This window comes from Corylus avellana, chromosome ca11 (assembly GCF_901000735.1).
Source record: "Corylus avellana chromosome ca11, CavTom2PMs-1.0".
Taxonomy (NCBI): Eukaryota; Viridiplantae; Streptophyta; class Magnoliopsida; order Fagales; family Betulaceae; genus Corylus; species Corylus avellana.
In genome coordinates, this window is record NC_081551.1 from 2,605,585 (window position 1) to 2,632,654 (window position 27,070).

General features: G+C 35.6%; 4 protein-coding genes across 5 annotated transcripts; 3 read left to right on the forward strand and 1 right to left on the reverse strand.

The window, feature by feature from the left end:
* The first annotated feature begins 1,459 nt into the window (after nucleotides 1-1,459).
* LOC132165323 (uncharacterized) lies at nucleotides 1,460-7,043 on the forward strand. Of its 2 annotated transcripts, none has more exons than XM_059575835.1 (8): nucleotides 1,460-1,700; nucleotides 4,958-5,038; nucleotides 5,146-5,231; nucleotides 5,347-5,421; nucleotides 5,628-5,731; nucleotides 5,867-6,016; nucleotides 6,128-6,190; nucleotides 6,427-7,043. In XM_059575835.1, the coding sequence occupies exons 1-8, from the start codon at nucleotides 1,578-1,580 to the stop codon at nucleotides 6,780-6,782; spliced, it is 1,038 nt and encodes a 345-aa protein (XP_059431818.1). In that variant the 5' UTR covers nucleotides 1,460-1,577; the 3' UTR covers nucleotides 6,783-7,043. The 2 variants fall into 2 exon arrangements, with proteins under 2 accessions (XP_059431818.1, XP_059431817.1); XM_059575834.1 differs by having other exon boundaries at nucleotides 1,461-1,700; nucleotides 5,143-5,231.
* Nucleotides 7,044-12,984: 5,941 nt separating this feature from the next.
* Nucleotides 12,985-16,566, forward strand: LOC132166267 (protein SULFUR DEFICIENCY-INDUCED 1). The gene is made up of 4 exons (XM_059577059.1): nucleotides 12,985-13,216; nucleotides 14,438-14,650; nucleotides 14,796-14,951; nucleotides 15,753-16,566. Exons 1-4 carry the CDS (start codon nucleotides 13,103-13,105, stop codon nucleotides 16,152-16,154), a joined length of 885 nt encoding a protein of 294 aa, XP_059433042.1. The 5' UTR covers nucleotides 12,985-13,102; the 3' UTR covers nucleotides 16,155-16,566.
* Nucleotides 16,567-17,591: 1,025 nt separating this feature from the next.
* On the forward strand, nucleotides 17,592-22,807 carry LOC132165336 (pantoate--beta-alanine ligase). The gene is made up of 4 exons (XM_059575857.1): nucleotides 17,592-18,424; nucleotides 19,031-19,144; nucleotides 21,137-21,268; nucleotides 22,486-22,807. Exons 1-4 carry the CDS (start codon nucleotides 17,819-17,821, stop codon nucleotides 22,600-22,602), a joined length of 969 nt encoding a protein of 322 aa, XP_059431840.1. The 5' UTR covers nucleotides 17,592-17,818; the 3' UTR covers nucleotides 22,603-22,807.
* A 518-nt stretch (nucleotides 22,808-23,325) lies between these two features.
* LOC132165337 (vesicle-associated membrane protein 722-like) lies at nucleotides 23,326-27,060 on the reverse strand. Its single transcript, XM_059575859.1, has 5 exons — nucleotides 26,735-27,060; nucleotides 25,773-25,914; nucleotides 25,507-25,627; nucleotides 25,344-25,406; nucleotides 23,326-23,718 (listed from the first exon to the last, which is right to left on the reverse strand). Exons 1-5 carry the CDS (start codon nucleotides 26,922-26,924, stop codon nucleotides 23,569-23,571), a joined length of 666 nt encoding a protein of 221 aa, XP_059431842.1. The 5' UTR covers nucleotides 26,925-27,060; the 3' UTR covers nucleotides 23,326-23,568.
* Between the last annotated feature and the right edge of the window lie 10 nt (nucleotides 27,061-27,070).

Below are 27,070 nucleotides of genomic sequence, written 5' to 3' on the forward strand. Positions count from 1 at the left end.
TTAATTTGAAAAGTCTATTTTATTGGGGTTGGTTGAAAATCATTCCTAAATTAAATCAATTCATTAGACCAAGTGATTATAAGTTAAACCATTTCCTGACCATTGAGGATCAAGATTCCTGATAATATCTTAGTGGTGCAATAACTTGAATTGTGACCATTCATTTTACAAAATTGTGTCATGTCATCAATGTAGATTACAAACTAAAACATCTCAATTTCTTTCCAACTACCAACCCCAATCTCCATAATGACCATTGCAGCTCCATTGTCATTGTCATATCGCCACTTTCAATTTATCCCCACCACCAAAATCTACTCTTTCTGGCTACATGATGGTTTGGCCACCAAAAAGACCAGGTTGAGAGTGTCAAAATCACCTCCGGTGTCTAATAGGAGTGGCCAAACTATCTCAAAGGGAGTGATTTAGAGATCTCCCAACATGACTTTTACGAGTGGGTGAACAACCTCCAAAGACCATTGAGGGATGGTTTAGTCACCCTCAAGGGCCATTCGGAATGTCCGTCCACCCACAACCTGGTTTTTGGGAGTGAGTGAACCACCCCTAGTGGTCAAAGGCGTTGTTCGGTCACCCCAAAAGCAGCTAAAAGGATAGTTGAACCACTCAAAGGCCAACAAAAGAAATAAAAGAGTTTTTTTGTGATGGTGGTAGACTAAAAGTGGCGATATGGCAGTTAAGGTAGCCGATGAAGCTAAGGTGGTCATGCTAATGTAGAAATTGGCAATTGGAAAGAGAGAAAGATTTAGTAAAAGTACACATACTACCATCGAATTATCATACAATTTGTAATGTTTTCTCAAACTTTCAATTAAAACAATGCATTCCCAACCTATCAAGAAATTGCAATGTACTCATTTTGTTCTTCAAAAAGACAAAAATGCCCATAACTTTTATTGATAAGACAAAAATATTCATATAAATTCGAAAAAAGCACAATGAAAACCCACGACACTATCATGGATCAGTAGTGTTTTTTATTTTTTATTAAGGATATTTTTTTCATTATAATTTTTTGATAATTTAAAAGACATTACTTCAATTAATAATTGAGAGGAAATTGCAAATTACAGGTTAATTTTTTGGAATTAGCTGAAATTATGATTCTCTCAATTTTATTTGAATTGGTTAATATCCAATTAGTTATAGTGAATAGATATTTTTGTTCAATTAAAAAGTAAAAAGATAAAAATACCCCTATAAGTAACTGAATTTTATCGAAAGGATCTTGAGGGTATTGGCTGCAAGATTTTAAACCCTTGATTTTAATTAAATGGTCAGAAATCATCTCGATCCACCGCTTCGTGTTCTCCACGCCCTCTAAGACAGCGCGTTAGCCTATAAAAGATACTGTTATTACCCTATTCAGTTGGGTCGGAATTCAGTAAAAAAGAAAAAAGAAAAAAAAAAGAGAAAAAAAGAGTGACCCTAAAAAGCAGTTAAATACCAACAGTCTCTCTGGCAGAGGTACTAACCCCACGCTTTACTCTCTCCCGCTCTCTGCTAGGGTTTTAGGGGCAAGGGTTTCTCGTAAAAATTCCAAAAACCGAGTTCAAGCAATGGATAGGTACCAGAGGGTCGAAAAGCCGAAGCCCGAGTCGCCGATAAACGAAAACGAGATCCGAATCACCACTCAAGGCGCCATCAGAAACTACATCAGCTATGCCACCACTCTTCTCCAGGTGGGTGTACCGTTTTATTTACATTTTTCTTTTTTCTTTTTATGTTTTCTGGGGTTTGGGTTCTTTTTGGTGGGTTTTGTTTGATCTTTTGTTCTGTTTAATGTGTGAATCGTCTATAGATGGAGCATGTTGTACTACTGTATATGGACTTTGTTATCGGTGGGCTGTGATGGTTTGGTATAATGGTTGTGGTTGCTGATAATGTTTTATTTCTGTAGTTCTATATAAGAATATCCCAGATGGGTTTAGTCTGAGTAGTGTTTATTTCTGTGCTTTATGGGTTTTTGAGTTTGGGGAGAGATATGGTATAATGGTCTGTTAGTTCGGTGGTCTTATGTCTTTGATGGGTTTTGTTTTCTTTCTCTGTTTTTTATTTTATTTTTATAAGTAATGTATATTGTAGAGGGGCTCAACCCTAGTACTCAGGGAAGGATACAAGAGACCCCTAACTCATGGAGAAAGAAGAAAATAATTCTAAAAACTCAGAAAATTGTTTCTATGGCTGATAATGCATATAAAATTGTTTGTGTTTTTGATTTCTATGGTTGTATTTTATGGGATTGCTATTTATTGTGATGCTTCAGCTCAATTTAAATTGATTTTAGAGCTAAATTTTCTAATATATTGGATATGTTGTAGCCTTTTTGAGTTTTATTAAATGGTCATTGTAATGTTCAGATGAAATATATATATCTTCAATTATATTTAACATCTCTTGACTGAGTTTTTGGCACTATGGTCTTGTGGATTGAGTTTGTTGTTGTCTGTTGAGGGTGATACTTCTCTTTATGTCAGACTAGTGTTAGTAGTGTCATATGTGGAATTAAGTTGATTCTTCTCTTTTAATTTCTTCATTCAATATATGGTTGAACTGTCTAATATTGAGGGCCATGTGGACGTGGACATCCTTAGATATCAACATATCCAAATTTTAAGTGGGCTGTCGCAGAAAATGGCGTGCATAGCATTGTGAAATTTTGAAATGGTGGCTTTCATTATATCCTTAAATTGGTCATACACCATCAACTTTGATAATAGATCCAATTTCCTAAAAGTGGCTAAATCTTTGCTTTGGATTTGTACCTTTTGAATGCAAGCAAAATTTAACAGAGCCATCTAGTTTTCATAAGATACCATATTTTAGGGCTTTCTTCAGTTTTGGGTGATTCTCTTTTCAATTAGAATAAGATGATTCTGTTTGAGGGAGATGATTTTAAATGGTACAATATAGGACTTATCTAAAAATTCCTCCCACCCCTCTCTTTTCCTCCAAAATTATCTTTTTGAAGTGGGTTTCTCTCCCTCTTTCTCCCTTTCTTTCATTATGCGTTTTAACTTTTTTTGGTTAGGAGTACATCAATTGTCACCGGAGCTGTTAATTATAAATTAAATGAATATTACTGGTGACAAGATACATAGATTAGGTTAAAGATAAGTTGGAGGAATTATAAGCTCTTGCTATTTGGATTTAAATATGAGCTATTGATATCAAGCAAACGCAATGATCAAAGACATACTTCCTCTAGCCTTTGATGTAGATTAGTAAATACCTAGACATGGATTGACTTTTGAAAATAGTAACATACTTGCAATAGTCCAAACAGAGTTTGCATAGTCAGATATTGCCACAATTTAATTTTCTGTGTATATCTGTGTTAATTCAATGTAAATGCCTGATTCTGAGCATGCCATGTTAGCATACTTTCATTAGGATCAGGATGCTTTTTGGTATTAGTAGTGGCTGGAAAATCTGAAGGATGGTCCACTTGGAGTAGCTTTGTATAAAAGATTTTTCTGTGTTAATTTGGTCGTTATTGGCACTTTCACAGTGATCTCTTTTGGTTGCGTCAAACTACATGATTCTGGTAGTGTACACAGCTAGAAACTCTTGGCTAATTAAACCAAAAGGTGGATGCTGGCATTGTTAAGCAGTTGCTTCTGGTATGGGCCAAAAGATGTAGCCAAATCCAATGTCCATGTGTTAAGACCATTTGCTGTGTGGCAGCAGTTTAATTGGCTTCTTTGAGAGAACAATCTTATAGCTTATCAGTAAGTTGCATGTTGGCCATTTTTCACGTATCCACAATGCAAAGTCATGCCCTCTTGGTGAGTGTCTCTCACTCTGAATTAAGGTGGGGAATGACTTAATAAAGGACTTTTCTCCTTTTCCAACAGAGAGGCTATCTAATGCCTTCATTGCAAAACTTTACAAGTGTTTGTAATGAAAGTTCAATTATATCGTTCAATGAGTAACTTGTCATGCAAATGATCCTTTTTTACTTGAGCTTGGGGACAAGGACCACAAGGTTGATATTGAGTAGGATGGCTAAGATTGATGCGAGGAGTAAAGAGTCAACAGTGGATTTCAATTTGAACAAAGCATACATGCATGCATGTGCTTGTAATTGGTTTGCTCTAGTGGTAGTTGTTATATGATAATAATTGAGTATACTGATCCTTTATTTTGTTAATGGATTGGGGTTGGGGTCTGTCAAGATGGTGATATTTTTGGTGTATTAAACCCACAAAAACCGTATCTGTTTCTACCTTAAATATACAAAATCACAAGATTGAAAATAGGGATCAAACACACAGCTAAATGGTTGGTGTATTAGTTTAAACAGGCAGGAGGTAATCAGTCACTTTAAGTTATTAGTTTCAACTTTTCCTTTCTGTTCCGTCTAAGTTTATCTTTAGGCAATGTGACAATGATTGTGAACCTTATCTATAAAAAGGTCCCTTGTTGCTGCTACTTTATACTTAGGTTTACAGTACTTACTGGTTCAGTTCTATGCCTGTGACTGGTAACTGGGGTTCTAGCAGTTTGTGCAGTCTTTTGGCATAGGGCCAACTTTCTTTAATAAGAAGAGCTCTAGTTAAAGGTCAGATTATTTAGGCTTTAAGTAACCTCCAGTTATGAATTTTATAAGACCAGTCATGAACATTGTGGTGTTTAAGCTTTGAGAGCTCTGCCTTTATCTGTTAATTTTTATTATGGACATTTTGCTTTTTTGTGTTTTTTCCCCTTCTTTTGTACTTTCTTTTATCTGCCTTTGTCCTGGGAGGTTTCATGACTCTCTCTACTTGCCTTTTCTGATATTTTCCTGTCTTGCATGATCATAAAGTCCTACATTCAGTGTTCTCATATGGTATCGTGTCTGAATGGTATTGTGTGTTTGGTGATGGTGTGTTGCTTCACTTTTTATCAGAAAATATCTGCTGTATATTTTGTTAATTTTATGAGATTTGGTAATTAGGAAAAACGTGTTAGAGAGATTGTCTTGAAAGCAATGGGACAGGCAATCAGCAAGACAGTAGCTATTGCAGAGATTTTAAAGGTTGGTATACTTTTCAAGTTCTTTCTAAGACCTCTCTCTCTCTCTCTCTCTCTCTCTCTCTCTCTTCCCTTGCGAACTAATTATCTATTCATGTCCTGAAACAGAAGAGAATTGCCAGGTTGCATCAAGATACTGCCATTAGCTCAATAAGCATAACTGATGTATGGGAACCCATTGAAGAGGGACTAGTACCGTAAGTTCTTTTTTTTTTTTCCCAGCATATTTCGATTCCAATATACATGTTTGTGTATTTATGATCAATAATTATCTTCATGCTATAGCTGACTGAGCATTAATAACCGATGCAGTGTGGAGATGACTCGCCATGTCTCAATGATTTCAATCACCTTATCTCCTAGAGAGCTAAACAAAAGTTCTCCTGGGTAAGTTTGCACAAACTTTCGGTCTCTGCTCTGTCTAGTGCTTCATGGGCCAACCGTTGGTATTCTCACGTTATATTTTCCTGCTTCAAGTTTTACAAGCCCATCTGCCTCTTGAGATTTAAATGTGTATAAATATCTTGTTCCCTAGTTTTTGAACTTGAGTTCTTTTGGTGTGTTCTGTGAATTTCTGAAAATTTTGTCCATAGGTACCAAGCTCCACATAATGCTGAACAACCAAAGCCACAATCTACTTATCAGCAGCAACAACCACCAAAACAAGCACGTCCTGCATACAACGCTGTTGCCGAAGGTGATGCCAGTGACAAGTGAATTTGTTTAGATACTTCTTTATTATTTTTTCCTAAGCCAGGACCTCTTTTGTTTAACTTTCTTCTGTTCCATCTGCTGTACGAAATTTAACATGTTTCTTGCTCTTTATTTCTAGATTCATATGGCCGAGGACGGGGTCGTGGTAGAGGGAGAGGGCGGAGTTGGGGCAGGGGTGGATATGGTGGGAACTACCAAGGTGGATATGGGAACTATCAGGGTGGAGGTGGATATGGATATTATCAAGGTGGATATGGAAACTATCAAGGTATAAATTTAGAGTATTAGATTATGTTGTGGTAGCAGTTGAGGTTGTATAAGATGCTCATTTTCTTTGAAGTGTGACCTTTCTTTTTACTTGCACTCTTTTTACTAATAGAGAATGGTGGATATCCAAACCGGGGCCGAGGAGGTGGGCGAGGCAGAGGTTGGGGCTATCGTGGTAAGTTTCATTATTTAACTGTGTGTACAAGGAAGACTTGTTGCAACATTGTTGGTTTAGATTGACATCCCATTACCCTCTGGTAGTGTTATTAATTTCTGCAGGTATTAATGTGCCACTTTTGATACTGCTTAGTCGCCATAGGAAAGAATCCATTTTGGTGAAGGTTCTTCGTATGAGATTAATGTGGCTTGTACAAATTTGACTAATCATTTCAAGCACTTCTTCTCTGACAGGTAACCAGGGATATGAAAGAGGTAACCAGGCATCATATGAAAGAGGTAACCAGGGATATGAAAGAGGTAACCAGGCATATGATAGAGGTAACCAGGGATATGAAAGAGGAGGTAGCCAGGGATATGAAAGAGGAGGTAACCAGGCATATGAAAGAGGAGGTAACCAGGGATATGAAAGAGGAGGTAACCAGGCATTTGAAAGAGGAGGTAACCAGGGATATGAAAGAGGAGGTAACCAGGCATATGAAAGAGGTAACCAGGGATATGAAAGAGGCAGAGGGGGAGGGGGTAGAGGGTATGGCCGTGGGCGGGGAAGGATGGGTGGCCGGGGAAGGGGTGGTGGCAACCAGGCATAGTAAGAACTGCTCTCCTTTTTTTCGTTGCTTTAGCTAAATGCTTGCCTTGGGCTGTGGGTTGAATGTATACGAGTACAGTTGTAATAGCGTGAAATATGGTTCACAATCTCCAGCATTATTATGCGGTGTTTTTGAAGTGTTTTTCATTATATGGATGTGGGCAAGGTTGTGCTGCTCTTCTTTTGCATATCTACCCAAAAGATCAATTTGGTGGGTTTATGAATATGAGTGCTGTAATTCATTTACCCCTTTGGTTTCCAATACACGCGTTTTGTATTTATATTTTCATATCCCTTTATTTCTTTGAAAGAATTTCTTTCTCTTTTCTCTGTTGGTGTCCTAGTGCCATGTCCAGGTGAATTTGCATTTTTTTGAATGTTTTTTTATTATTACATTTTATTCAGTGGTTCCTGTGGAATATGACGCCAAAGTAGATTTATTCTAAACGATTTAAGGCAAAATTATGAGCATTTCAAGGACTTTTGCTCCAATAATTAATGCCATAAATTGTATTTAATAGCTCAACTATATATGAAAGAAAAATCTATGCTCCAATTCAAGGAGCTAAGGTTCACCATTTAATGAACTTACTGTGTTCATTAAATGGTGTCTTCTTGGCAGATTTTCACATGCATAGCCATGCAACTTCCGAAAGTTAATTTGATTGAGACTGGTAAATAAGTTGTAGATGAGGGACCAATATATATGTAGGTTCTTTCACTCTCAGATCAAAGAGGACCACAAAATACATTTTACACTTAATCATACATATGGAGTCATTTCAGTCCTGTTGGTATGTAACATTTAATAAGCTCTTATTATTAGCATGTCACAAAACTATTATGTGGGGTATGGGCTGCAGAAAAATTAATATATGCCTACGCCTAATTGTGACCCATTATGTTAAAAATACATACTCAAAAATAAGTCATAATTACCTCTTAATTATATTGTGCTTTTAGGCCCATACCGGTGGAATACACGTACTCCTTGTTTATAGAGGTTAGGTTAGGGATCTTAATCTAATTTTTACCTTATTTATTCTTCCCATTAAGGAATATGAATCAGAACAAAATCAACTATAATTTTGATTTCACAAATAATTTTTTTTATTTGAAATAAATTACTGAATATCTTAAATTTGTGATTTATACAATGCGGCATATAGGCCAAATTTTATTATAAAATTTCTTCCATTCTCCTACTTGGCCCATTTTAATCGTGAAATCGTAAATGACTCCAATTATTAGTATGAAGGTCCGTTTAAGTTTGCAATTTAAAAAATGTGGGATTTTAAAACGTGCGTAATTTTTAAAAATACAGTTAAGTACAATTTAACTTTTAAAATCGCAGTTTAATAAAATCGTGAGTTTTTAAACGCTTACCCATATTCCTGCGATTTGAAAACTAAGAGGACAGGTTTGTTGACTTCAAAACTCGCGCACACAACGTTGCTTCTCCAACTTTCTCAAGAATTCTTTTGTGGATGTCCATAAAGACAGCAAATCAAGGAAAACCCTAGAAATATACTACTTCTACAATTCAAAGAATGCGTGGTTCCTTCGCATTCTTTGGATATTCCTTTGCATTGCACCTGATTCTAGCCCTCGTCCAGTTCATGATCAACTCTTGGATCTTGCCACACACGATTTTTATCCATTTCATCAACATATCTAAAGGTTGAGCTCAAGCTCAGATATTAGTTTTTGTTGAACCAAATCCACCTTTAAAAAAAAAAAAAAAAAAAAAAAAAAATCTAAATTTGGATCGTTGCGACTTTGGCGGTTTGCTGCCAGGGAAGTCGCAAGAAGTCCACTTTATCATTTAAAGGAAGAAGAAGTCATAACAATATTTTAGTAGGTGAACCTACGGAAGAATCATTGTCGAAACCTGCCCAACAAAACGACTTAATTGTGAACCTGTAGAAACAATTGGGGGCGGGGAGAAAGACTCATTCCTCCTTGCCAAAAAATGTCAATTCTTTATGTTTCACCTTGAATTTGAAGGGATATTACTTACTAGAATTTAGAGTTTTTATATTAGGTTTGATATTTTTCTTATTAGAATATTCACCATTTTATGTAGATTGTAATCAAAATATCCTAGCACATTTTTATTTGTATTCACTCCATCTTTTGTACCCTTTTAAGACAATAATCTCTTTCATTTTATCTTTCTACCTTAAAATTCAGGAAACTAACCATTTGAAGCCAACTTGAGCTGTTGAAAAAACATGATAGATTGATAGATAAGTCTCAAACGTCAAAAATAATTTGTCTTATTAATTTCTTATAGATTAATATCGGCAGTCTTTTGGAACCACACACACAAGGTTTACTACATTATTGGGACATTTCTCTGAGGTCATGAAGATGTCTAGGTTCCACCTCAAACAAAACATGTCCAGATTCATCTCACTTCCCTCCACAAAGAGATGGACCCACCACACCTAGCCGCTTTTCAGATTACTTTTTTTTTGTTTGCAAGTTGGTTGAGCACACTATCTCGATCATATCATAATGAATTATCAATCTTTTTTTAATTTATCTCTACTATAGTTTTGTAAAAAAGTATGTGCATTAATGTATCTTTAAAAAGATTTTTCAATTGTAGGAATCTTAAATTTTCTTATTTTTATCGGCAACATAGGAATCGAGATTGACTTTAATTTATCGACCGAATTGTAGCATGTCTGATCTGTAAATGAGAGAGGACCCTGATGATTGGGGTCTGCTTGTTTGAATAGTCCGAAGCTTATTTGAGCACATAAATTTTATCAAAATTCTCTCTCGATTGGTTGTTGGAACTAATTACCAAGAATCCCGATCCGATGTTATCGTGCTTAAAAATAAACAATGTCTACTTGATTAATAAGGCTAACAAGAGTGATACAATTTTTTTAATTAAATTGATAAATTGTTACATTAAATCAAAACACCGAAAAATAAGTGGGCACCCTGACAACAGATCCAAAATAAAAATTATAGTGCAGAAATACAACTAAATAGTAGGAAATATGCCAAATAAGTGACTCAGTCCTCTTTGAATGGCCGCAAGAACAAATACTGAAGCAAAATGAGCACAGATAGGGGCACGAATCTCAAGAGATCCCTTAACCCTATTTAAAGGTGCACGAACCTCAAATGGTTCCACAAACCTATTTAAACCCTCACTAGGAAACTGCAACAACCACCAGAAAGAAGCTGAAGCGGGAAAGGCACAATCAAAATTTGAAACAAGAGCCAATGAAAAGGGAGTACTATCTCTAGTAGCACAAGTCTCTGCAACAAAATCAAACCACAATAGCACAAGGATACTACAACCAACAAATCCCAAAAAACACAATAACCTCCTTCTTTCTCAATATATAACCTTCTTCTAGTGGTTGTAGCTTTTTAGAGGGGGGTTAAAGAATGGTTGGAGAATCTTTTGAGGTTTGTGTCCATTTGGGATGGATTGATGGACATAAAAGGTTCATGCTTCCTTTGGGAAGGGTTGAGAAATTTTTCAAGGTTCATGCTCTTTCTTGTGCCCTTTTGCCTTAGTTACTGTTTTTGCAGTGCATTTTTTGGCTTTTGTTCGAGGACTTGACCATTTTTTTGACCCATTTCTTATTATTGGCTTGTATTTTTTGCACTGTATTCCTGTTTGTGGTATTTTGTTGATTAGCCCAACCCTTTCGGTTTTCAATCTTATGTAACTCTTCCTTATTTGATTAGAAAAAAAAACTACAAAAATGGGCAAAATCTAAGAAAAAGGAAATATTTTACTCATACATGTTTCTCTTTAATTAAGTCTATTTCATTTAAGCTATTTTTATCCCTAACTAAAAAATATGAAATAAACAAATAAATAGAACATATACTTGTTTATGTATAACTAAAACTGAAGAAACACGTCTCCGCAGTTGGATTACTGAATTAATTAATATCCTAGGTTACTTAATTTTCTGTAATATCTTCAGAAATTATATTACAATAGGACTACTAAATCAGGATATACTAGAAGAAACAATCTAATACATACGGCTATTCTTTTAGTTAGTCTCAATCTTTTTATCAAATATATTCTTAATTTTTCATATATATAAATCATTATCTTAAAATTGCAAGTAACATTCGAGCAAATACAATTCAAGATGAAATTCTCCCTTTCCATAAAATATCCAAGAAGGTTTGTCCAGCCGAATCTGACTATTTTGACGGCCAGGTTCATCCATACTACGTGATGTCATAACCCTAACAACGTGTACATCAATTTGGTTGCTATTTTATTTTATCTGTTTTTGAGTTTTAATTTCATTATGAGTAATCTTGTCTATTAAATTAACATCTGTTTTTATACTATAAAATTTTTAAATGCATTTTTTAAAAATGTATATAAAAATCACATGTTGTCACGTACTCTAAAATCAAATGTTAATTTAATAAACTAATTTTTTTTAAAAAAATTATCTACAAAAACTTTATCCAAATAAAAAAGATCCTATGATTTATGAACAACATGGACTAACTACGACCAATTCTTCAGCAAATTAAGAAACGACACACACAATCAAATAAAAAAAAAAACATGTGGGAAAAGTTAAGTCCTGGTCGTGATTGGGAAAGTTGTTATCAAACATTTCAAGGAGATAGATGTTTTTCATAAAATAAAATTAGAGTTAATTTGAATTAGTTCACTATAAGGCAAAAAGTGGCATGACACATTTCATTGAAACCACCGTTTGCACTGAGGATAAAATGTGCAAGATCTTAATTTTAGATAAGATATTGAAACATGGTACAAATCAAATTAAAAATAAGAAAATTACGATATTTTTTTTTTCTAATTAAAAAAAAAAAAGAGGTGAGGAAAACCAATTGTGATTATTCTACTTGGGTGTGACCATAGTAATGTCTATTCTCTTAGAGGAGCATATGAAAAGCCTAGATGGTGGGAACCGCGTGAGCCATAACTTAACTCAACACCCACCAAATATTAATGGGAATCAAGACGGTTTACACTAATCATGCATGAAAATTCTCATTGTGAGATTCGAATCCTAATGTGCACCTAACCACTTTGAAAATCTTTTTGGACCGCTGAACCACCACCCTAGATGGTTTCCCCCCCTCCTTATATGTGAACCAAATGGACCAACATCCTCTACAATCTTTTTTCCAAAGTGTAGGAGATTGTAAGAGATTGTGAGAAGTTTTTGATGGAGCCCATCTATTTAAGCAAGTGCTCCGATAGTACGAGCACTTATTTGGACAGACAGTCCATTGGAGCTCTCACAATCCCTTGCCTGATCGTAGGGGAGGATCCCTAATTGTAGGGAATTTTGATCTAGTTCAAAACTTTTTTTTTTTTTTTTTTTCGAAAAAAAAAAAAAAACCAGTTAGGCACTTAAATATATGAGATTTATTTCAGGTGACTAGTGACTACAAATTAATCATCACCATACTAAGATAGGGGTTTTATTTGTTAAATCATTATTTATTCATACACAAAGAATATTAATTTAAACTATGGAGTTTAGAGCTCGAATTTATAACATTTTTTTTTTTATGTCGGGAAACCTCTCTAAGGTCCCGTGCACCGTACCGGAAGTTTCTCTACATGGAACTGGTTAAATCGTTTGCTTTTCACTAGGGGGTGTAGCTCCCATGGAGTTATTTGCACCCATGAGGTGTTGAACCTTGGACCTTGAAGGGAGCAAACGCTCAAGACCAAGACCTTCACCACTTGGGCCAACCCCTGGCGCTTTAATACCATATTTAAATTATCATTTATTCCCAAAAATTTAAGCTAATAAAACATAGTAAATTTAATTTTAATAAAAAAAAATTCTATTCCCAGAAGAAAAATAGGTAATTAAAAGATGGGTGCCTTTGACAATCGGATCCCCAAATATAAAATATTAACAAAAAAAACATGAATATGGTAAGATCATCAAGTTTGACAAAGTATATCCATAAGCCAATAGAAGAGATTGGAGGGTGGTGACAGAAGATAGGCTCTGTACGATACCACGGATGAATGATTGAGTGACACGTGTGCCAACCTACGGGTCTCAGAAACAGTTGATTGGCTATTAGCTCTGCTGAGGCCAGCATAGGCGAATGTAGACGCCGGCCTCGTCCAGGTTCACCTTTCACCACCTAATTCCTCTATATATTTGCTTCCTCTGTCTCCTTTGTCTCCCTTTCTAGGGGAGTAGGCCACCTTTTTTTCTTCATTTTTTTTTCCTCTCTGGTTCATATGATTATACCCAGTAGTACAACGACTGTTGTATGTAAAACGTAAGAGAGAGAGAGAAATCAGAGAGAGAGAAGATGGAAGGAAGTTCAAAGAGGAGCTCAAAAGGGAACAAAGAGAAAGACATGTATCATATTATACACAAAGTTCCCTATGGTGATACTCCTTATGTCAAAGCTAAACATGCCCAGGTTTGTTTTTGTTTGATTTTCTTTGTCTTTCAATTGATCTATATTCTTAATAAACATGTCTGTTTTTCTTGATTTGGTTTTTGTTTGTTTGTTTTACTTATAATGTTCTTTTTGCATGAATAGTAAACTTCTTTTTTGTTGTTTTGAATTTTGATGCCACATTGTTTCTCTCTTTCATATATATTGAGTAATGCAGCAATATATATATATATATATAGAGAGAGAGAGAGAGAGAGAGAGAGAGAGAGAGCTTCTGCTTCTGCATATTTATCTTTCTGCAAACTTGATGACTTAGTTCTGATAAACTCCCTATGAAAACTCTTCTTGTGTTCTTGAGTTTATGAAAGTATGATTGAATCTTCCATTCTACAATCTACATGTACATCTTTTTATGAGCGGAATAGATTAAAGGATGAATGAATTATCAATTGTTTCAAAAGTTTAGATTAAATTTATTCTAAAGAGGAATTATAATCGTTGACTTTATAGAACTTTTCCTGACCAAAACAAATAGATTTCAGTTCTAACATGAGCATCAGATCTGTTGTTTCATTCCTTTCTCTGCTCAATCTTTTGTTGAGTACTCTTATTCTTTCCTTTTTTTACATCATTTCACATTGTTTTCTACTCAATCTTCTGTTGATTCCTTTTCTTTTTAGATCATTTCACATCGCTGATAATTTTCTTCTTATTCATGAATTTTCATTGATAAACTCTAATTATCCACAAAACCAAAATTGATGACGAACTTCTTTCGTTATAATTTTTTCGTTAACCATTTTCTATCAGTTCGAGATAAATCTTATGTTTGTAACATAATTCTCCACCATTGGAATTCAAATCAAAAGAATTCTTCCCGATTTGTGATTGTTATATATGAAAGGTTATTGTAGATCAGTATACAAGAATAGCGGGAAGTAAGAGAGAGAAGGAGAAACAAGAAATTTGGTGTGGTTCAACTTTAGAGACCTACATCCAGCATAAGAAAAATCCCAGTAGAACTACATCTTTGTTGAATAACTCGAATATACAATTTTTATCTTATAATTATTTCACAGTATACGAAACCTATAACTTAACCGTATTTGAAGAGAAAATTGTAACTTTTATACGTATTCATGGTTTATGTCATATATATATATATATATATAGTCAAGTGAGTGAAAAGATGAGCATTAAATTACTTTATTATTGAGTTTCTTCAATTGAATGGTGTTTCAGCTAGTTGAAAAGGATCCAGAAGCAGCCATAGTATGGTTTTGGAAGGCGATAAATGCCGGAGATAGAGTGGATAGTGCCCTGAAGGACATGGCAGTAGTGATGAAACAACTTGATAGAACTGAAGAAGCCATTGAAGCTGTCAAGTCTTTCAGAGGACTTTGCTCCAAACAGGCCCAAGAATCGCTCGATAACGTCCTCATCGACCTATACAAGGTATCTAATTATGTCGCGTTTTAGATTTGGGTCGTATTGAGACATCGGATCATAAGACTATATATGTTAACTTTAACTTAGATCCCCCTACCTTAACACGCTAACCATGTAAGCGTATTTGATCAAAGGTTTTCAACGCGTGCAGAAATGTGGGAAAATAGAGGAGCAGATTGATCTGCTAAAGCGAAAGCTAAGATCAATCTACCAAGGAGAGGCATTCAATGGAAAACCCACCAGGACAGCACGCTCTCATGGAAAGAAGTTCCAAGTTTCTGTTAAGCAAGAAACTTCAAGATTATTGGTATGCACCTCACATTAATTTATTATATATATGCTGCTAGTTGTATGAACAGCTAGCTTGATGCTTAAAAATATACATTAAATAGAATTAATGACACAATGATAGAAGAAAAATGTAACATCTTCACCAAGAATGTGTCCAGATAGCTTAAAATCTCGATAATTAGCTCTCGAAACCAGAAAGTCATCATCGATGATAAAGGCACGAGTGTAGGTGCGTGACGGGGATTAATATGTCACTTCTCATGAATTTTTCATTTCTCACTCGACAATGAAACTTTACTTATTTTCTTTTTCAGGACCGACGAATCAAATGATATTTTTGTTTTAGTTTTTGCCTCTTTTTCTCCCATTGAGTTAAAATTTTTCTTGCCATAATGGTTCAATTTTATATACATTTACTTTAAAACTATATATCGAGTAAGAGGCACAAAGGTTAGAGACATCAAATGGTTGTATTTGAATGTAACTATGTGTGACACCTTTGTACAAAATTTTATGTGACAAAGTTGTTTTTTTTTTTCTTTAAATTGGGTCGGAATAAATTCTTTAAGCTCAATCCTATTAAACTAACATTTTTCTTTAGAGCATATAATTTTCACACGTAGTTTTTATTTTTCCACGTTCTAAAAGACAGATGTCAGTTTAAAGGAAAACTGTGTCCAATTTCATGTCCACACTAAATATAAAGAGGATGGTGTCCAAAAACTTTTATATATATATTGGGTTTAAACCATATGAGAGATACTTATGATTGTAACATATATGTGTATTAACCAGTTGTAATTGATAAATTTCACAGGGTAATTTGGGGTGGGCCTACATGCAGAAATCAAATTTTATGATGGCAGAGGTAGTTTACCAAAAAGCCCAGATGATCGATCCAGACGCAAATAAGGCCTGCAACTTGGCCCTCTGCCTGATGAAACAGGGCCGATATGAAGAGGCATATTCTGTAATTCAAGATGTATTACAGGGTAGACTTCCTGGCTCTGATGATTGCAAGTCAAGGAATCGGGCGGAGGAGTTGATCTTAGAACTAAGATCCATGCAGCCTTCACTAGAGCCGCCAGATCTAGTGGGCCTTGATGATGATTTTGTCAAGGGGCTTGAACAGTTGATGAATGAATGGGGCCCATTTAGATCAAAGAGACTGCCCATCTTTGAAGAGATCTCTTCATTTAGAGACCAGTTGGCATGTTAAATAGATTATTGTTCCTCTTTGGATTTTTCTTCTTCATGTATATAGGGTGTTTGAAATGGGGTGTGTGAGAAAATAGTTCTTTGGGAATAGAATAGAATAAGGTTCCCTTAAATGATGGGGCCAAAAAAAAAAAAAATTGTAATGCTAGGGTGTATCTTAGTAATGGGACAGGACTGTTTGGGATTGAAATCCCCTCTCCAATTTTGAGTAATTGGAGGAGATATTAATCCGACTGTTTGGGGCGTTTAGTGAAATTGGACAGAAATTTCATCAATTTTGTTACCTGATTTACTAATAATCTTATTGTTCAGGTAATAAATTGTTGAAGAACCGAATCCAATAAATTTGGTTGTTGTGCCATAATAAAGAAGTAGATGGGAACCAACATTTGATTGGTTCCACTTGTTGGTTATATCAAGTGTATAAATTGTGCTTTTTTGGCTGTTTTGGTTCGCTTGATGGGCCGGGTCATTTATTTGACAAATTCTCGACTATTACTAAAATTTATCTGTCATTTTTGTTTGTGTTGTTGTAATTTCCCCTAACCCCAATGGGTTGACCCATATGGTGGAGGCATTAGTCTTGGGGTTTGTTCTCTTCAAGGTTCAACACTTCATGGATGCAAACAATTTTTTGGGGATACACCCCCTGGTGAAAAGCCAACGATTTAACTAGTTCCGTGTAGGGAAACATTCGAGGGTGCGATGCATGAGACCGAAGTTTACTTTGTAGGGGTGGGTCTCGACATCAAAAAAAAAAAAAAAAAATCACCTTTTCCTTCCCCTCACTTTGAATAAAAAAAACAAAAAAAACAAAAAAAAGTGTATAAATTGTGTTTTATTAATTTGATGATGGGTGTTGATCTAAAATCAAATTTGGAAAAAGGTTTTTTTTTTTTTTTTTTTTTTTTAACCGAAAAAAGAAATTGAAGGAGATTCTTCTAATTATGTTCTTAGAATATGTGAATTTTAGATTTGAAAAAAAAAAAAAAAAACTGTACATCATTAATTAGCATGATGAATTTCAGATGAATAATATCACCATAATTTATACATATTTCTCATAAATTGAAAATTAAAAAACTAAATTGAAATTAAATGAAAACTGACGGATTAAATATAATTTTTTTAAAAATATATTTATAAGATAAAATAGTGATATTTACCATTACTTTTTAAAGAAGAGAAATATTAAAGGTATCAAATCTTTTGTTAAGAGTTATGTACTAAAACAATTAATAAAAAAAATGTTACATATACTAACGAATAAACGAAACAAATATTTTAATTGAAGAGGAATCGGATTAAAAAAAAAAAAAAAAAAGCAAAATTATCTAAAAAATAATGACAATTTTATCCCAATTTTTTTTAAGGAAGACGATCCATTTCTGAATAAGTTCTACGACACGATAGCAATAGCATTCTGGTCAGCAGACGGGATACGACTTCGACCAAGCCGCCGCATGCACTTCATTTCTGACTTGACAAATCCCTTTTGAACTCCGGGACCTGTCATAGTCATCTACAGAAACGTAAAGCATACGAAACTCTTAACTACCAACTATCAATTCCCACCTCCTTGGCTGCAGAATTTCAAGAATCGACCCAATCCAAAAGACCCAGAAATCCCACTCTTTGAAAAAGGAACCCTAACCCCAATTCCCAATGGCAGGCAAGGAGCCAGAGATAATAACAGACAAAAACCAGATGAGGAAATGGTCAAGGGCCATGAGGTCCCAAGGCAAGACCATTGGCTTGGTACCCACCATGGGGTACCTCCATGAGGGCCACATATCACTCATCAAAGAAGCCCACAAGCACACCAACCTCATAGTCGTGTCAATCTATGTGAACCCAGGTCAGTTCTCTCCCACTGAGGACCTTTCCACATACCCATCTGATTTTCATGGTGATATTCAAAAGCTCATGGCTATTCCCGGTGGTGTTGATGCTGTTTTCCACCCCCACAATCTTTATGACTATGCAAAAAGTAAACCCACTGGTGTAAACAATAATAGTAGTAATTGTGAGAATTCTGGTGGTGGTGAGCCAGAGAGGAAAGGGGTGGTGTCCTGTGTGGAGGAGAGGGGGTTGGGGCATGAAACATGGGTAAGGGTTGAGAGATTGGAAAAGGGTATGTGTGGAAACAGCAGGCCTGTGTTCTTTAGAGGGGTTGCCACTATTGTCACTAAGTTGTTTAATATAGTGGAGCCTGATGTTGCCATGTTCGGGAAGAAGGATTATCAGCAGTGGCGAATTATTCAGCGGATGGTGAGTTTTGAAAGAACCCTCAAATTCTTGTTTGAATTTTGGGAAGAATGAGAGAAAGAAAAGGAAAATGGTATTCTTATGTTGGAATGATGACTATACTTACCTTATTTTGACAGTTATCTAGTAGTACTTGCTTTGTGAAGAGACGGAGCCTTCTACTGTTTCAGTATCTCCAGTCTTAGTTCTTGGGAATGTAGAACTTTTTAAGATAATAAGGGACTTGAAAGCATGAAAGTGGAAGAGCTTCACAGCATTAAGTTTTAATGAAATTTGTCATTGAATCTTAGCAATATATGTTATGCTTGACATATTTCATTTTAATCTTTCTTTTGAACAGCATTTCTCTGGCTTGCTTTCTAAAAATTTTAATCAAATGGTTAAGCTCTCAGGTTGGAAAATTTAGTGTTGGTTCAGTTCTGAGCTTGAACAATTGAGTTTTGGTTCTGGGTTGTACTGATCCCATAGCCCTTAATTTGGTCTTGTTTCATTTCTAATGTAGTTGCTCCACGGAGAATTTGCTAGATATTAATAAAATTATGTACTTTGCGATCTATAGTAGGTCCGACAGCGCTGCTTATTGTTCATTGTCTGGTTGAATTCTTACAGGTTCGAGATCTTGATTTTTCCATAGAAGTGGTAGGTTCTGATATAGTACGTGATAATGATGGCCTCGCAATGAGTTCACGCAATGTGCACCTATCACCTGAAGAGAGGGAAAAGGTTCTCTTACTACTAGTTATTCCTTTTACTTTTCAAATTCTCGTGAATCTATACTTCTAATTATGCATATAGATACTTTGTTTCCATTAAGAAACTGTTTTAATGCATTCCTAGTTTTATTCTCCACTTCTCTCTCTCTTTCGCCTCTTTCGCCGCCGGCACATTAGGTTGGGACAGAACTTGGATTTCATGGAGGCTTTCTTTCAGGCTTTTATGTGGAGTCTAGGAACATTGGTGCGCTTCACATGAAACCTTCTGTTTGCGGATGATACATTGATATTTTGCAGGGTAAATCCAGACCACCTAGGCTATCTATGTAACTTATTCTTAAACTTTAAAGTTGTATCCGGTTTGAAAATTAATCTGTCCAAGTTAGAATTTGTTCTTGTGGGTAATGTCAATAATGTTAATGGGCTAGCCAATGTTCTAGGCTGCGGGGTTTCGTCTTTGTCTTTCGTTGGGAGCTTTTTAAAGCCAAGTCTAGTTTGGATTGTGTTATTGAGAAGATCGAGCGCCATTTAATTGGCTGGAAAATGATGTACTTGTCTAAGGGTGGAAGGATTACCTTGATCAAGAGCACTTTATCCAATTTGCGTAAGTATTTCATGTTTCTTTTTCCCCTTCCTACTGATGTTACCAATCGCATAGAGAAGTTACATTGGGACTTTTTATGGGGTGGGCTAGGTGAAGAGTTCAAATTTCATCACCCAGTTAGGTGGCCCAAGGTTTGTTTTCCGACTTATGAGAGAGGGTTGGGGTTCTAAAACTTCTTGTTGTTCAACCATGCTCTTTTGGAAAAGTGACATAGAGAGAGGCCTTGTGGAGAGTCGAAGTGGATTCTAAATATGGCAGCACATGGGGTGGGTGGTGTTCAACTGAGGTGCATGGGTCATATGGAGTGGGGTTATGGAAAAGTATCAAGAGAGGTTGGAGGAGTTTTCTAGTTATACCAGATTTGAGGTGGGAGATGGTTTCAAGATTAGATTTTGTAATAACATGTGGTATGGGGATCAACCCTTAAAGAAGCTTTCTCATATTTGTATAGTATTGCTTGCATTAAGGATGCTTCTGTAATAGATTAATTGGGTTTTCTAGTAATTTCCGTTAGTGAAATGTAAGCTTTATCAAAGTTGCTCACAATTGGGAAGTGGATGTCTTTGCTTAATTTTTTAATTTGTTGTGCTTCTTTAGATTGAGACAGAGAGGCGAAGACAAGCTTCGTTCGGCTCCCTCCAAGAGAGGGATGTTCAACCTTAGTTCTTTTTGTAACATCCTTGTACTACCTCATGATAGCACTCTCTTCCCTTGGAAGAGTATTTGGTGGAATAAGGTCTCCTTGAGAGCAATGTTTTTTGCTTGGACATCCGTCTTAGGGAAAATCTCACCATGGATAATCTAAGAAAACAAACATGTCATTATGATTGACTAGTGTTGTATGTGTAAAAAGAGTGGGAAGTCTGTGGATTATCTTCTACTCTATTGTGAGATTGTTAGTGCTTTATGGAGTGCTATTTTCAGCTGTATTTAGTTAACTTGGGTTATGCCTAGAAGAGTAGTAAACCTTCTCTCGCTTGTTAGAGAGGGTTATGCAGTCTTGCCTTTTGTATTGTCTTCGGAGGAGAAGATTTGATAGAAGTTGTGAAGACCTCGAGAGAATGGTGGTAGAACTAAAGTATTTCTTTTTCAAAACTCTCTACTAGTGGACAACTGCTTTTGATTTTAATTTGCTTAGTTGTCATGACTTTCTTGACATTTTTCTCTTTCTAACTAGGGTGTGTCTCTTGTATTTTTCATGTGAACTTGGGTTGTGTCTTTTACATTTTTCGATAATATTTCCATTACTTCATAACAATTTTAAAAAAATTCCAATACCTGTGTCTTATTTAAAGTCTCTAAATTACTTTTTAATCATTATTTTCCATTAACTACTTTTCTGAAAAACATATTTTTTGTATATCATTGTGCAACGTTTTCTTCCTGTTTATTCTCCAGGCATTGTCTATCAACAGGTCATTGTCAAGAGCAAAATCTGCTGCAGAAAATGGTCAAATAAATTGTAGGGAGTTAAGAAACTCGGTCGTCCAAGCAGTAAATAGCGCTGGTGGAAGAATTGATTATGCTGAGGTGAGCCCTAAAACATCTTCCTTACCTTCGTCTCTTTATTTTTTATTTTTACATCCAAATTAGAACTTGAGATGTAATAAATAGCTATTTTTCCTTTTCAAAGTACATGCATGCAAACTAAACTTTTATGCTGATGTTAAAACTGCTCTGATCCTTGTATGAACAAACGCCAATGCTGCTAGTTTGATCAAATATTTGTCATCAGTTTACTCTATGTTTGTCATTGATTTATCCTTGGCAATAATAAATGGTTCGATTCTTCAAGGTATTTTGGGGATTTAGTTGGTACGTAGCTGGTATAAGTTGAGGTTGTTGCAGTATAGGGGTGGTAATTTGATCAATTTGATGCAAATATAATGAAAACAAGTCATAGATGAGTGATTCATTTTGTCCTTCTCTGCCAAATCAAGAATTTTGATTGAGGTTTTGAAGAGGACTTTTAACTTTCTATGCTGTAATATGTGTAGTAGTATCAAATCCACCTTAGCTTGTTATTTCAGTAGGTTTTTGAATTTGGGACTGCAAATTTCTGCAACATCTGCTAAAGAAAGAGAATCACACATCGGTGACATCTTAATTGTAGAGATCTTTTGTGGTTGATTATGTTGATTTCAAGACCGTTCTTTCAAGTGTCCAACCTTTTATGAGGCGAATATTTACCTCTACCTAGGTAGTATAAATTATTTGTTGGGGTAACTTCACTTTAAACCCCTGAATTATCACGCGATTTGACTAGCTTCCCAAACTTCAAAACCTCTTAATTTGAACTTCTGAACTTTCAATTGCAATCAATTTGAACCCTTCCGTCAGATTTAACCGTTAACTTCTAACGGCAATACCTAAAAAGACCAAAATATCTTTGATTTTCGGTCTTTTTTTAAATAAAAAAAAAAAAAAAAAAATTTATGGAATTAAGGGTAAATTTGAAATTTCATAAAAAAATTGAGGGTATAAACGTCATTGTCTCATTTAAAATCTAACGGAAGGTTCAAATTGACTGTAATTGAGAGTTTAGGGGGTTCAAATTGAGAAGTTTTGAAATTTTGAGGACTTGTCAAATCGCGTGGTAATTCAGGAGTCTAAAAGTGAAGTTACACCCCTATTTGTTTTAACCACATTTTAGCCATTACTTAATAATGGAGCTTGTGCAGATTTGGAACCCGTATCTCCGAACAGACTGTTTTGAAGTTTAAATAACATATGCCTTTTGCTATCAGATTGTAGACCAAGAGACTTTGGAGGCAGTGGAAGAGATTCAGAGCCCTGTTGTGTTCTGCATTGCTGCCTGGTTTGGGAAGGTCAGACTGATAGACAACTTGGAAATGAATATATGAAACTGATGGGTTCAATCTTCTACTCAACATTGCGCACAGCTGCATACCTTTGTCTAATTGTCAAAGGACTCTTTTGTTTATTTTTCTTATGGGGAGCTATTTCTTTACAGGTGCATCAATAATAGATTCTTTCATGTTAGGTATATCTGACTTCTAAATCCTGTAAGACACCATTAAAAGAGCTATTTAATGGTTCTTTTCTCTACCTTGAACATGGAAACTAGGGTTATTTTTATTAATTGTAAACTTTGAAAAAAAAAAATTGACAATAGGGTACTCATACATATGTAAGAAGTCAGGCAACACAAGGAATACTCGAGACTTCATTTACGGGAAACGTCAATTTCCTTAAGATCATCTGTTTTTGAGTTTTCTACCAATCTTCACGTTGGATTATGCTCTAATACCAAAATGGTGCATTTCCTACATCATCATGAAACGTGTCTATCCTCATAATTGAAAAAGGTAATCATTCAAAGGGCAGTTATTAGCTTTATCAACTTAAAACAACAAATCTCTTAATTCAAACCTCGACTCCATAATTAACCTCTATTTAAGTTAAATATTTAATGTGTTGTAACTACAAATTTTGAGGAAAACTAGATCCACGCCAAAGGAATCACAATTGACTGGTGTCACATGCACATCTGTGATGAAAACTTGGCATGAAACTATGACATTATAAGCTATAATTCATATTTTGAAATACTTAAAACAGGCATAAGATGGAAAAGCCAGTGGTTTGCTTCAACCTCAACACTAAAAATGATGCTCCTCAACCAATAGTGTCAAGTAACAGATGAATGACAAGCTTAACACACATCATGCAGCAGATTAGTCTCCAAAGAATTCAAGGATACAAACTATACATGCGACATCTTGTAATATATAGTAGGAAAGTGGACCGTGTGACCAAAAACGCTATAGGTAAACCAGCACTAATAAAATTGTAAAGCATCATTCCCACTAGTGACCGCATTTGAAACCGCCGCAAACAGATAGAACTATGATGAGAATCAGGGCGATTATGATACCAAGAACTATCAGCTTTATCTTCATGTTCTGCAACCACATCTTTCTCCGCATCTTGGTTCCTTGCTGCCTGAAATCTTGTGCCTGCAACGCCATACAAATGGGCACTCATATTACCTCGCAAGTAAATTGGAAAAAATACAAGCCGCTAGAAAATTAAGTCAATGTCATATGCTGAAAATGTATCAATGCAATTCAATATCAATAGATCCCAAGGTTGAAGAAAATAAAACCACGCCCAACCTTGAAGTCCACTTTTGAAGAGTTACTACTGTTACTTGAAGAAAGAAATTTCTTTAGGCCACGTTTAAAAGTTCAGTATTTATGTTTTAGGTACTCCAACTGGACATATACTTTCCATGTGAATTACAGGGAAATTTTTGTAGCTTAGATAAAAGCATTGATATACAGATCTAAAATAAGATATCGCATCATTACCTTATTATCTTGAACATTCGCACAACATTTTTATAAATTTCACCAAACAGATCTCATCTTATATTGTTCTTTCTATCAACTATATGTTAAGAACTTAAGATCTTGAACCAATGAAACCACACTGGCAAACCAGAAACCTGTTTGGTTGCTGTTTTGAAAACAGAAAACCTGTTTTCAAAACAGCAAAACATGTTTCATTTTCAATTCAGGTGTTTGGATAGTTGTTTTAAAAACAAAAACAAGGAAAAACACAAAATATGGAAACAACCGTAAGTTGTTTACAAAAACAGTTTTCTTGTTTTAAGAAAATATGCGGCTCCAACTTAAGTGCAGACTAAAAGGTGAAGTCTCAGATCACTGGTTTGAGACTTCACAATGAGTTAATTTTTCACCCTTCTTTTTCTCCTTCGTCCACTGCATCCAAAGTGTGAACATTTCTCAGTGCCATAGTCAAAGACAAAGAACCATCAACAGCTCCAAGCTCGCATGGAGTCCCAGCATGGCATACCCACCTCAACCTTTCGACTTCTCTCCATTCCTTCGTGCCCAACATCATGTCCTCCATCAATCTCTCTCAGAAGGTCGTCTGCACATTCAACCACTGAACCCCACGCCCACTCTCCCAAATCCCAACCCCAACCCCATCAAACCCACACCCACGCTGTTTGTCAATTGGTTCTGGTGGTGGTAAGAACAGAAATGCGGGGATAGAGGAAAGTTGCAACTGAAGTTGTAGTGTCTCTATGCTCTGTTCTCTGCTCTTGTTCTGATTGAAAAAGTACTTGGAACCAACTGCCCTTCTTGAACACACAGATGTGTCTGCTCTTAGACAATGAAGCTATTTATGACATTTTGCGGAGATCTCTTGATATTTGAGAGGCCAACTGATTGATATCTCAAATCATATCATCCTTGACCTCATTAAGATTTGATGGAGGTATCAATGTGGACGTTACAGAGTTCCAGACCAAACTTTCTTTTTAAGTGGAAACTATTTTCAAAACAGTTGTCCAAACGTCTTAACTACTGCTTTCTGTTTTCAGAAACTGTTTTCAAAAACAGTTTGCCAAATGCTTTCTTTAACGAAAAAACAACAAAAAACGGCTTTCTGCTTTGTTTTCGAAAATAATTCTCAAAAACAAAAACAGAAACCAATTTGCCAAACAGGCTAACCCATCTATAAGTCATTCCCATTTGTTTTTAGAATTTAAATAGCACTATCCGTCTAGCATTGGGAGGTTTAAAAAATAAAAACATATGCATTTGCTCACCTGAGAACGAAGGTTCTCTGTTTTATCCACAAGCAACTCAATCTTCTCTCCACGGTCAAGAACCTACACAGAAAAGTCTCAAGTCTCACAGACGAAAGATTTGACAAAAAGAGAAGAAAATATTTGCAACCGGTAAATAGAAGAGATAGCAACATTTTCCAACCTTCTCAATATTTTCCATCATAACCCCTTTGACTTCTGAAACCTGTGCCTTTACTTTAGCCAGCTTGCTGATCTCCTCTGGATGATCTACACAATACTGCATCTGCTCCTTCAATTTGGGTCTACATCATCAGGACCAAATTTTTGGCATTAAAAGTAATTTATGATAACAAAATAACTTCCCATTTCACAGCATATAAAACATACATTAAAAGGAAAAAAAAAAAAAAAAGAAGAGAGAGAGAGAGAGAGAGAAGAAAAGATTACCCAAACTCCTTGTTGAGGCTATTGGCAACTGCTGTTGCAGCTTTTCCTCCACCATATCTCTTGGTAAAATCCTCCTTGACACGCTCAAGGTAGGCAATTGGAATCTGTCGCCCAACAGACTCAACCGCAACCACACAGTAAGCTTGCAATATTCAGAAGATAAAGTTAGTTCCACTGATATTGATGCGGATGCAACAACACGAGTGAGCAAAAACAAAAACAAATATTTTGAATATTCAACATTACAGAATGAGATATTACTGTCTAACCAATCCCTTAAGATAAAGTTACTTCCCTTTTCATTTTTCACATATCTTAAACTTAATCATTAACTTATTGTAAAACTATGGTTGTCCTTACCCTGCATCCGTTTTTTAGCAAATTGAAAAGAAGGGGCTTGGGGAGGTGAAACTATGAACCCTTCTCACTAAAACACGAGTATCTTTGCACAAGAGAAACTGAAAGGCATAACATTTTCACGATGATCAAACAAACATAGCATGATTACAAAAGAAAATAAATATGTATATATTGTTATGCCCAACCTATAGGTTTTGAAAGGAAGATCGAATTTATCAACAATGGATTAGAAAACATAAAAATTAGAATGAATACCGATTTTCTTTTTTTTTTTCTCAAAAAAAAAAAAAAAGAAAGAAAGAAAGAAATCTTGAGCTGAGCCTCTTAAAAGTTCTAAACTTGATTATTTATCCCAATAAGTCGAGATGTAAAAGGGAACCAAACCAACGAACTCCACAACACTCAAAAAGTTTCATTTCCCCCAAAGTTTTCTCGGCAACCAAACAGATTCCACGGCTATTACGAAAGTCAAACGTAGAGATCACAAGGAATTCAAAACAAACAAAACAAAAAAAGCATTGACATCGATCAAAAAGCAGGGAAATGAAAGAACGAGATGAAGAAAGAGCAGATCAGAGGATCGGAAAAGAGAAGGAAAATACTGAAGCCGTTGTCGACGAGGTAATTGAAGGTGTGGCCGTCGCAGTTGTAGGTGAACCTGTTGTTGGAGGCCGGGAGTTTCTGGAGGCACTGGGCCGCTATGCTCGTGAAATTTCCGGTAAACTCCGTGAACTCGGCCAGGATCACCGTCCCTCTCGCCACAAAGCTGTAGATCAACGATTGCTGGCCCATCGCCGATTCGATAACCTCAACCCTAACCCTAGCAGAGCGAAAGAGAAATATACTCGATCTGCGAATGTTTTTCTGGTTCTGCTTTCTTTCTCTTTTGTTTGCTTAGATGCGAAGAGAGAGAGAGCGAAGAGAGAGAAAGAATGGTA

What these genes read in the sequence shown, in the direction of transcription:
- LOC132165323 (XM_059575834.1), top strand. Translation starts at nt 1,578, where the DNA reads ATGGATAGGTACCAGAGGGTCGAAAAGCCGAAGCCCGAGTCGCCGATA. An exon ending in ATGCCACCACTCTTCTCCAG is followed by an intron (nt 1,701 to 4,957) that starts GTGGGTGTACCG and finishes TTTGGTAATTAG; the next exon opens with GAAAAACGTGTTAGAGAGAT. An exon ending in CAGAGGTTGGGGCTATCGTG is followed by an intron (nt 6,191 to 6,426) that starts GTAAGTTTCATT and finishes CTTCTCTGACAG; the next exon opens with GTAACCAGGGATATGAAAGA.
- LOC132165337 (XM_059575859.1), bottom strand. Translation starts at nt 26,924, where the DNA reads ATGGGCCAGCAATCGTTGATCTACAGCTTTGTGGCGAGAGGGACGGTG. An exon ending in TGATGGAAAATATTGAGAAG is followed by an intron (nt 25,407 to 25,506) that starts GTTGGAAAATGT and finishes TTTTCTGTGTAG; the next exon opens with GTTCTTGACCGTGGAGAGAA. An exon ending in CAGAGAACCTTCGTTCTCAG is followed by an intron (nt 23,719 to 25,343) that starts GTGAGCAAATGC and finishes ATGGCGTTGCAG; the next exon opens with GCACAAGATTTCAGGCAGCA.
- LOC132166267 (XM_059577059.1), top strand. Translation starts at nt 13,103, where the DNA reads ATGGAAGGAAGTTCAAAGAGGAGCTCAAAAGGGAACAAAGAGAAAGAC. An exon ending in TCCTCATCGACCTATACAAG is followed by an intron (nt 14,651 to 14,795) that starts GTATCTAATTAT and finishes CAACGCGTGCAG; the next exon opens with AAATGTGGGAAAATAGAGGA. An exon ending in AAGAAACTTCAAGATTATTG is followed by an intron (nt 14,952 to 15,752) that starts GTATGCACCTCA and finishes TAAATTTCACAG; the next exon opens with GGTAATTTGGGGTGGGCCTA.
- LOC132165336 (XM_059575857.1), top strand. Translation starts at nt 17,819, where the DNA reads ATGGCAGGCAAGGAGCCAGAGATAATAACAGACAAAAACCAGATGAGG. An exon ending in GGCGAATTATTCAGCGGATG is followed by an intron (nt 18,425 to 19,030) that starts GTGAGTTTTGAA and finishes GAATTCTTACAG; the next exon opens with GTTCGAGATCTTGATTTTTC. An exon ending in CACCTGAAGAGAGGGAAAAG is followed by an intron (nt 19,145 to 21,136) that starts GTTCTCTTACTA and finishes TTTATTCTCCAG; the next exon opens with GCATTGTCTATCAACAGGTC.